Below are 11193 nucleotides of genomic sequence, written 5' to 3' on the forward strand. Positions count from 1 at the left end.
CTGGAGACAGTGGTCATCTGTGCACAAGTTATGTATGAGTGACTGTGTGAATGTGTGCATGCTCTTGTTTTCTGACATAGGCCGTGGCCAAAAATATAGCTGAGAGTGTGTAATTGTCTTTTCTACGTGCCTATCTGCGGCTCAGTGATTATCTTTGCAATGTTTTATAGACATTTTATATATTCTGGTACATTTTGACACTTCAAAAATAATTTATATATTAGAAAGTATTAACGATAAGAGGAAGGAAATTGTGGCTGTCACTGGCAGTTTGAACGGTATGTACTCGTATATTTCTCGAAAGAAAAATCACGCAATACCTGTAAAAATAATAGACGTGACACAGGGACGTAACATTTTACTGGTGGTCACCTATAGTGTTGGTTTACACAACTGTTCCCTGCCTTATACACTTCTTTCAACGGACCTACTTTTTTCTGGCGTTATTTCTGAAATGAGTGAAGGTATTTTAAATCTGTTACGCAATTCCACGGAAATGCGTATTTTTGTCACCAAATGTGTTTTGTTTTACTGAAATAAAATAACAACAGTGGTCTTAATGAAACACACCATTTGGCTTTCTCTCTCCATATGAAAACAGTTCATTACAAAAGATGTTGATGTTAGTACTGCAGATTTTTGCTCACACAAGGAAGATATACGAAGTCCTTACATTTTTTGTCAACTTATGTCTTTACCTACCCTAGAGATCTCAAAATGTGTCAGGGGAAAATGCTAAAACTTATCTGGAGGTAAGGAAAATACCAGGGAATTTCATCTTTGGAAAGTTGGGGCAACCCTGAGTTTCATCTGAATAATGTCTTTTTGAAGTTGACTATAACATTTAGGTATTAGTTATAAATTCTTTAGCATAGAACCACTAATATTGGGAAAAGGAACCTATATATTTCGTGTCACACAATGCATGCTTTTATATTGGGCAACTGCAGCAGATTGGTGGTTGCCAAGTATATGTATGACAGTAGTCACACCCTGGAAGGCATAGGAGAGAACTTACATGTAGATAAGAAAGGAAAGGAACTTGACTTCTTGAGCAACTTGAAATAGCAATCTATCGGGTTAAAGTTGATAATGTACTTAATATACGAACTGGCAAGAATGGTAACATCTTTTCCAGTGGCTTCTGAACCTTTTTCAAGGTTGATGTTAGCACAGTGAATGTGAATGACTTTGCATAGATAACCATTGGTGTGGTCTCTCTCCATGTCCTTCGTAACATCTTTGGAATGTTATGTAATGGCTGATAATTCAATGCAGTCTCTCAGAGCTGTCCACATGTTTGTGAACTAGTGGTGCATGGAGAGGCAGCGTATGTGACGTATGCTTATCACTCTGCAGAAGGAACACTTTAGTGGATGGGCAGTAATGTGGATAAGAGGAACAGAGAATCTGGTGTTGCCATTTTTAAAGTAAGACAAAGACTTCACGTACATATAATTTTATTTGTTTTTATATTTTGACCTAGTTTGTTTTTGAAGGGCATGTCCATGTAGGATTAACTTAGACAGATAATGATGGGAGCCTGACTCAAGAAACTCATCGTTGAGGATTATTTTCTTAATATTAGTGGCTGTATGCTAAAATATTTGTAAAAGTTATCTTAACAACTCCTACCTCCAGTCCTTAAAATGGACAATATTACAATTTAGGCATGCTGTAGACAATTTCTGTATGTCAAACTTTTTTGGTTGGTATTGGTTCTTTTTTCTAAATACTTATCTTACTTTGAATTTAATGATAGGTAGATAGTGGCCTGAATCTAAATTGGTACTCTCAGCAATTTTTACATTGAGTACCTCCATTGCACAGTGTCTATTGATAGCAACATGATTAAATTTTTTCCCCTACAAATTGAATTTGGTGGGTGAGTTAGTTTTGTTACTTACTTTGTTTCATGTTCAATGGATAATTTGCATGATAAATGATGTGGGATGTGTCATTTTACATTTACATCGTAAATTAATTTGTAAATGTGGCTACATGCTGAACATCTATGAATTTTTGTTTATTATTATTAATATTATTATTATTATTAAATCTACAGATGTTAGTAATTCCTACCCACTTCCTTTTATACATTACAGTGATAGAAATTCTTCTATGGAATAGGAATTGTCAAGGAGAAGCTTTTTTGGTTTTGTTTCCAAATTTTACTTTGCTGTAGTCAGATGTTTTATATCATTGGGTAAGTGGTCAAATATTTTAGTTGTGACATTGTGCACCCCTTTTTGTGCTAAAGACAACATTAGTGTGAAGTAATGAATGGCATTTTTCCTTCTGGTATTGTAGTTATGTACATCATTGTCCATTGTGAACTGCAAGGGATTATTTACAACAAACTTGGTGAGGGAATAAACATACAGTGAAGCAGTAGTCAGAATGTCCAACTCCTTAAACAGATGTCTCAAAGATGATCATGGATGAACACCACATAATATTCTTATAGCATTTTGTTGAGCAATGAAGACATTCTTTCATTATTCCATATGACATTATTGAATGAAAGTTTGCAAAATATGTCAACTTGCTGATCTGTCTTACCCCAATATTTTCAATGCTTCTAAGCACAAATATGGCTGAACTACATTGTTTTAGGAGTTCTAAAACATACTTTTTTCAGGTTACATCCTCATCAGCATGGACACACAAAAATTTGGAAGATTCCACTCTGTTTATTATTTCCTCACTGTGTGTTACTCTTGCCACTGTTGTAGTACTTCTAGATGTGCAGAACTGAGTATGGTGCTCTTTTTAAAACTGAGAGTGAGACTGCAAAAAACCAGTCAATGAAATTTTTAAGCACTTTGTTTGCCGTATCTTCTGTTGCTGTACATATGCTTGGATTGATTACACCAACAGTGTCATTCACAAAAAGAACTAATTCTGCTTTTTGTATGTCAAATGGAAGATAGTCTACATACACGAAGAACAATGGTAGACCAAAGGCTGAGCCTCAGGAAATTCCATATGTAATTACTCCCCAGATTACATTGCTTGAACAACTACGTAAAATGTCTTGCATTCTTTTAGTTAGGTATGATATTATCCATTGGTTGGCTTTATCATAATTTCCATAAAACCTCAGTTTATCTAGGATGACATTGTGGTTCACACAGTCAAATGGCTTAAATAGGGCACAGAAAATACCAGCTGGCGTCATTTTGTTATTTAATATTTGGGTGATACCTATGTAATAAGTTTTCTAGGAAGTTCTTGAAAGAATGTAGATGTAAGTACTATGTTATGGGGTCTGCACAGACGTTGGTCTTTTTCCGTATGTGCATGGAGTTTTCCTGCTAAGAATTTGTGCTCGTTCTTTGCCAAATTGTGCTTTAAAATCTACAAGTAGTATTACTGTGTTTTTCAGTGAAATATGATCTAAGGTACGTGACACAATTTGCCAAAAAATTTCTGTGTAGTCTTTCTGAGTTGTATTTTTATCTTCTGTTGGTGCATATGTATATAAAAATATGTGAAATTCACAACAGTATCTAAAAGATTTTTGTATATTTTACTAAAATTATTTATCCTCTTATTGTTAATTAATTATCGCTTTGCATATGTATTTTCCAGATAAACTGTACGTATACCCATGTCGGTATAATTATCGTCCAGATCACTGTATGTACATGAGTGTGTGCCATAGTGCTGATAAGGAAGGTGTTGCTGTACTGCATGGAAGTCGAGGGAGCTTTCACTCTGAGAAACAACCACCTTTCCATGCACTCTATACTGCAATGGAAGAAGTAAGTTCCAAATATTTATAACAATAAAACCTAGTATTCAGAAATATGGAGTAATAGTGAAATGACAAAAACAACAAAACAAAGTGTAAATCTGAATCAACCAAGCCGCCAATGTGTAATGACAAAGGTAAATCAAATTTAAATTGGAATTTTCATGTAGGTAGGAGATCAGTAAATGCTTGTGAATAGCTGCTGTTGTACAAGGTGGAAGCGGTGATTCTCCATAACATTATGAAGAGTGCAATAAATGCCCAGATAGTACAACATATTATTAAGCTAAATTTTGAGCTTGACAGTGGCAAAAGTAAGGTAAAGCAAAAATTAAGATGTTGCCCCACACTAAAAAATACTGCAAATTTTAACTGAAGTAATATAGTTCTTAGCTTGTAAGCAAGGCCACTTTCAAAAAACATGACATAAAACTAAACAAAAACAAATATCTTGAAAAAATAGGTGTGTGTGTGTGTGTGTGTGTGTGTGTGTGTGTGTGTGTGTGTGTGTGTTTGTTGTTTCCCGATGAGTCTCTAAAAGAAGGTACACAAGGTAGACAGACAGACACGCAACCAACCAAATGCTATTCTATAGCACAGTCTTGAAGATAGAAAAAACCTGGTCATTTACCGGCCATTGCAGTAATTAACTTAGTCAGCCACATAATGTGATAGTAAATATTGCTAAGTCCAGCAATATGTACAAACTGCCAACTCTGAAGGCTGTAACAGTTTGTAGAAGTAGAGCCATTTTTCCACTCGTGCAGTCCTGTGCTGTAAGGGGTTATGGTCTAATGGTAAGTTTAAACATGAGGTCGAGCATTCAGGCCTTTCATTACATAATTTTTACACTTACTTTCATCTATACATTTTCATTCTGCGGGTGCTGGCTGCTGACTGCTGCCACCATGGGGTATCTTATCTGTGATTGTCTAACATACTACAGATGCCCCAGGGTGACATTACAAAAGGCTGTCCGGTGGCCTGTGAACCACTGATTTGTGCCTCTCTTGGTGCATCCTTCTGCGAAAACTACTCCAAGGATGACAGCCTACTTTACTTTACTACCCTGGCAGCCTGGGTGCTTCTGCAACAACTTAAATGTTCTTTCAAAATACTATGATTTATATGAGGCATGCAAATCGGAATCAAAGAGTAAATGGAGAGTAATGTTACATTAATCAGTTACTACAATCACTTGTACCATTACGTATCATATTACTTGGCATTGATTAAATATTCTGATTAAATCGGTCTTTCATTATTATTTTACTTATGCTATGCGACCATTTCTGAAAAAGTGGTCCCGTAACACAACCCAGTGACCAAGTTTGTTGATAGAGACTGCATACCGGGATGGTCCATAGGTACAGGTAATTTTCCAAAAAGTAAAATGTTGCTGGGGTCTTACCCCTTAATATTCTCCATTCAACAACAGAAAACAGCACAAAATATGTACTCGGTAAGAAATGCCTAGAAGTGTGAAAATAGTCTAGCCCTACATATAACTGTTCAAAAGTTGTATATTCCTTCCATCCCCACAATTTCTTTTTTTTACTCAAAGAGAAATTTGTGGGGACACACAATGCACTTGTTAAAATCATTGTTGTAAATCAAAGTTCCCAAAAAATATTTTACAGAATTTCCTGAAAAGTGTTAAAATTTTAAGAATTTGTTTTCTTCTAATAATGCACACAAATTCAGTAAAATGACTATCTTATGTTGAATCAAAACATGGTGTAAGGGAATAGAATTTGGACATAATTTTGTCATAAGAAAGGATTTAGTAGCCATTGAGTATTTTTATACTCACCAGCAATGATCTGCAAAATAAGTTGTTTCTCAGTTTCTTTGCTTGAGAGAATGATCCATGATCGGTTTGATGTGTCGTGCTACACACAACTAACATTTTCTGGACATTTTTCAATTTTTGTATTGTAACCAGGATTGTCCATGTGTGTCATAGGGACTTTGTCGAGGAATTTACTGTCGATATGTTATCTGAAGAAATTTTTTCATACTAAGAGTTACAAAAATTAGGACTCGTGTTTGTAAGGGAATGAAAATATCTTTCATGCACAATTTATCACACTGATTTTTCTTCTTCCTCTTCTTCATCTGTGTCTGCTTGCATCAAAACTTTCATCATGTTTGCCTTAACTACTATTCAAACAAAATCATAAAATAAGGGTAGAGTCAGTTTCAGGAATTAAGTAGAGATGGCTGAAAAAATTTTTGCAGCAGTGTTACTGATTTCAAATCAAGATTCAAGATGACCAGTTAATAGGGAATTATTTCAAGGGGGCTTGAATTGCTTATAGTGACAGAAGTCAGATTTGTACATACTTTCAAGCAAGAAAAATGCATATTCCTCTTAAAACCAAACATGATCGTGGATGTGAAAACTGCCTTTGTCATCTATCTTATAGGAGTACAGCTCCTGGCATGCAAAACAATCTCCTGTTCTTTGGAATGCCCCAAGTTAACTCTAAAAATTCTTGGCAATCACCTCACTTCTCTTTCTTTCTAGTAATATGACGTCCAAGAAATTCATGAATGAATGGTAGAGTGCACCTCATAGCTACCACTTATATAAACATTCTTGTTGAGTTTGATCAAAGCTTTTTTTAACTTTTTAGGAAAAACTTGGTGTCTGTACTAGAAGTTGAATGATCAATATTTCGAAACAGCTTCTCAAAACTAATCCAAAAATTTAACTCTACCCAGTCATGGTTAAAAAGCTTTCCCGGATTTGTACGGTCACCATTTTGTCAAATTGTGTTGCTTACTGTGTTTTGCATGGAACAGTGTCCAACACTGAACTTGCTCTTCTTCTCTTCATATTGCCTTTATGTCTCACCATAACCTTCTGGCACATTTTTTTCGCTAAGATTATCTATGAGGAAGCTTGTGATTGTAAATACTTAGGCACCATAAACTATTTTATTATTTTCATAGTGATTAGATTTCAGCTTTCACTGATAGTATAAGTTACTTTTGAAACTTATTTGTGTGTGTGCAAATTTAATTTTACAATTTTCGAGTTGGTGTATACTTTATCTATATGATTAATATGAGTAGTTTGAAAGGAGTACCACACATTTTAATAGACAACTGAAATGCAGGTTTCATTACTGCTGTTTGATTGAGATCAAGCTTAATCAAGATCATGAAAAAATTAGACACACACACTGATATTTCTGTATTTTTATTTTTCAGTATCAGCTGGGGACAGATCCTCACACAAATCTTTATTTACCCATTAAGAACTACTTGGAACTAGCGTCATCATCAAACTGTGGTAAAGTGAAACACATATTCACAAAATCTCTGCAGAGATATTTTCAGAAAATTGATTTAAGATAACAGATGATGATTATCTAGATGAAACATTTAAAACTAATTTTATGTTTTTAATCTAGAATTGTTACCTCTTTTCTGAACAGATGTTTGATTCTGTCAGTTGATGAAGTTCCTTTAGTTGCAATATTGTATTAATGTCTTTAATGTGTTTTCGTGTATACTTTAAATTTTTATGTGATTGTAAATGTGCAAAAATTATGACAGAAAATTAACCATTGGTGACAGAGGACTGTCGATAGTCATAACTTGTCTGACAACCATTGACCAATGATGGTGCTAGATTTTGTTGGCATGAAAATGTGAGTGTTGAAGGTGGGGGAGGGCTGTAAATGAATTCTGTTTCAAAACAAGGACACCAGATGAAAAACTAGCATCAATAATGTATAGTTGTAAGACAACTAACACCAAAAAATTACATACTAATACACATGCTATACAGTGCTATTTCTAGAGAGAGTTCTGAGGTGCTATACTGAACCCTGTAGACTGTACTTTCAGCTCTCAAAACATGACTTCTCCTCCATTTTCAAATCACACATTTAGTTCCCAGCGATGCTACTGATAATGATTCGTCAGACAAGTTGCATGTTGTTGCAATAATGAGAATCTCAACTTGTTACTTTTTTGCATTTGCCATGACTTGACTAGAAGGTAACCCTGTAGGAGGTGCACATTTTCTCTGCTACTCCTCCTTGTGAAGTTGATTACAATTTACAGCAGTATTTAGCAGTTTTCTAAAGATTTCTAGCTGGTTATATGGTGTGTGATAGGACTTAATGATGTGCCTAATCCAAAATTTCTTAGTTCCTATAAGGTTAACAAGGAAAAAAATGTGTTCAGAACTAATTGTGTTGTACAATTGGAATATTTCTCCAGCGTTTTGTGAAGACTAGTTAAATCTACTGTGCTTCTAAGAAGACACCAGATGATAAATTTTGTAACTTGCTGCAAAATATTGTTGTAAAAAGATTAGAGTTTGTATGACTTAAAACAAAGATGTGAGCAATGAATAGAACACACTGAATAGAGTGTTGGATTACTTTAAATTTTAAATTTATGAGCTGTATTTTGTGGTTACAAATTCAGTTATTCTGTTGTAAAAGTGACAAGATAAAGTTGAAATTTGCCATTGGCATTCATCATAATTTAATGCACAGTATCTATTTCATTAATATTGCAGTCATGGTTGTTGTCCCGAGGGGGGGGGGGGGGTCGGCAATTTTCTGCAGTTGCCTTTGTTTGTTAGGAAAGTATTTTTGCAAGAGTTGATTGATTATGTTAAACGTACTCCAGTAACAGATGTTAGTTATAATATGCAGATATAGCATTACTCTTTGCTCTTGTGTTTTCAGTTTCCCTTCTGGATATATGTCAAGTCTTTATTTTTATTGGTTAATTCATGTTCATTGTATGATATGGTGCACGAGAGTGAGTCAGGTCACCCAAATTTAAGTTGTCAACACTCTCCTTAAATCATTTAAGGCCAGTGCCAAGATGAGTTCTGTTTCCATCCTTTGTAACCACAGCTTGTGATTGATCCCTAATGATCATTCATCAGTGGAGCATTCTACCATAATAAGTTTTTTAACTTTTCTTCTCAAAAATTTCAGTTTCAATTAGAAACTGAGCATTTTAAAAGTACCAAACTGTGTAATTGAATAAGACAAGAAAGCTACACTGCATTAAAAAAATCAGTGTATTGAATTATAATATGTTGTTTTGTGACTATAATAACTGATAGCCGTGAAGATGGAAAGTTATTGGAAATTCTACACAGTCTAGAAATAATCACTGATTGGAACTGTTATGAAAGAATTGTCAAGCCCAAAAACAGTCCCAATATACTATCTAATCGAAAATGTTTCCTCCACCTGCTCCCCACTCTAACTCACTTTCATGTGCCCTAACCAATGATAGCACTTTTTTTAAAGGCATGTCATGACTTTGCCATGTGATGCATGAAATTAGCGTTTTCTGTCTTAAATTTGCTCCACTTCCATCCTCATATTGTCTATTCAGACAGTGATTATGCTTGGACATGCCTTACAGAAAAAGTAAAATAATACCATTTATGGGCTCTCAGCAATACCTTAAAAGAACAAAATGTATAATAGAGTTAGGTTTCTACATTTTCAGTCAATAAATTCCTATAATAGTATCAGACTGCTTCAATACTGAGGTACAGTATTTGGAAGCTAAGATATTCAATGGACGAAATTATACATATTGTATTGCCCCATCAAACATACAATGAGATGAATAAACCATGCAATTTCTCAATTATTATTAAGTTTTCACTCGATGTAGCAAATGTCACAGTGCCATATTACTGTCATTAATATCATCAATATTACTTTTTTTCTCACCATGTTGTAGTTATGTCCACTTTCCTGTATATTAATTTCTGTGATAAAATGAACTTTTGTGTAAACATACTACAGAAAAATATTTTGGCCTTTCTGAAATGGCAATATAGATTTAAGAGATATTTATGTCATTGAAAATAGGGTAATATGCTGAATGATGTGGCTTGGATGGTCATAGATCTTGCTCAGAGAAATAGTCCCCCGGACATCAGTTGAATTATTTTAATTTGAAAATAAGGCACAGATCACCTGACATAAGTAGTAATAGGAAACATTTACAGTACCTCAGCTAAATCTCTCTCATCCACCCCCCCTCCTTCCTCTCTCTCTCCCCTCTCCACCTCCCCCTCCTTCTCTCTCTCCCCCTCTCCACCTCCCCCTCTCCCCTCACTCTCCCCCTCTCCACCTCCCCCTCTCCCCTCTCTCTCCCCCTCTCCACCTCCCCCTCTCCCCTCTCTCTCCCCCTCTCCACCTCCCCTCGCCCCTCTCTCTCCCCCTCTCTCTCCCCCTCTCCACCTCCCCCTCCCCCCTCTCTCTCCCTCCTTCCCCCCTCTCCACCTCCCCTCTCCCCTCTCTCTCCCCCTCCTTCCCCTCTCCACCTCCCCTCTCTCACTCCCTCTCCCCTCTCTCCACCCTCTCCCTCTCTCCACCCCCTCTCCCCTCTCTCCACCCCCTCTCCCCTCTCTCCACCCCCTCTCCCCTCTCTCCACCCCCTCTCCCCTCTCTCCACCCCCTCTCCCCTCTCTCCACCCCCTCTCCCCTCTCTCCACCCCCCTCTCCCCTCTCTCCACCCCCCTCTCCCCTCTCTCCACCCCCCTCTCCCCTCTCTCCACCCCCTCTCCCCTCTCTCTCCCACCCCCTCTCCCCTCTCTCTCCACCCCCTCTCCCCTCTCTCTCCACCCCCTCTCCCCTCTCTCTCCACCCCCTCTCCCCTCTCTCTCCACCCCCCTCTCCCCTCTCTCTCCACCCCCTCTCCCCCTCTCTCTCCACCCCCTCTCCCCTCTCTCTCCACCCCCTCTCCCCTCTCTCTCCACCCCTCTCCCTCTCTCTCCACCCCTCTCCCCTCTCTCCACCCCTCTCCCCTCTCTCTCCACCCCCTCTCCCCTCTCTCTCCACCCCCTCTCCCCTCTCTCTCCACCCCCTCTCCCCTCTCTCTCCACCCCCTCTCCCCTCTCTCTCCACCCCCTCTCCCCTCTCTCTCCACCCCCTCTCCCCTCTCTCTCCACCCCCTCTCCCCTCTCTCTCCACCCCCTCTCCCCTCTCTCTCCACCCCCTCTCCCCTCTCTCTCCACCCCCTCTCCCCTCTCTCTCCACCCCCTCTCCCCTCTCTCTCCACCCCCTCTCCCCTCTCTCTCCCCCTCCCCTCTCCCTCCCTCTCTCTCCACCCCCTCTCCCCTCTCTCTCCACCCCCTCTCCCCTCTCTCTCCACCCCCTCTCCCTCTCTCTCCACCCCCTCTCCCCTCTCTCTCCACCCCCTCTCCCCTCTCTCTCCACCCCCTCTCCCCTCTCTCTCCACCCCCTCTCCCCCTCTCTCTCCACCCCCTCTCCCCTCTCTCTCCACCCCCTCTCCCCCTCTCTCCACCCCCTCTCCCCTCTCTCCACCCCCTCTCCCCCCTCTCTCCACCCCTCTCCCCCCTCTCTCCACCCCCTCTCCCCCCTCTCTCCACCCCCCTCTCCCCCCTCTCTCCACCCCCTCTCCCCCCTCTC

The 11193-nt window shown here is 38.8% G+C and overlaps 1 protein-coding gene across 4 annotated transcripts in view; it reads left to right on the plus strand.

Moving 5' to 3' along the window:
* Positions 1 to 11193, plus strand: part of LOC124554792 (glucoside xylosyltransferase 1) — a 164041-nt gene that overhangs the window by 128436 nt on the left and 24412 nt on the right. For all 4 annotated transcript variants that reach the window (XM_047128441.1, XM_047128444.1, XM_047128442.1 and 1 more), the window contains exons 6-7: positions 3595 to 3767; positions 6977 to 7058. In XM_047128441.1, coding sequence (XP_046984397.1) covers positions 3595 to 3767; positions 6977 to 7058 — 255 coding nt within the window. The remainder of the gene's footprint in view (positions 1 to 3594; positions 3768 to 6976; positions 7059 to 11193) is intronic.

This window comes from Schistocerca americana, chromosome X (assembly GCF_021461395.2).
Source record: "Schistocerca americana isolate TAMUIC-IGC-003095 chromosome X, iqSchAmer2.1, whole genome shotgun sequence".
NCBI classification, from domain to species: Eukaryota; Metazoa; Arthropoda; class Insecta; order Orthoptera; family Acrididae; genus Schistocerca; species Schistocerca americana.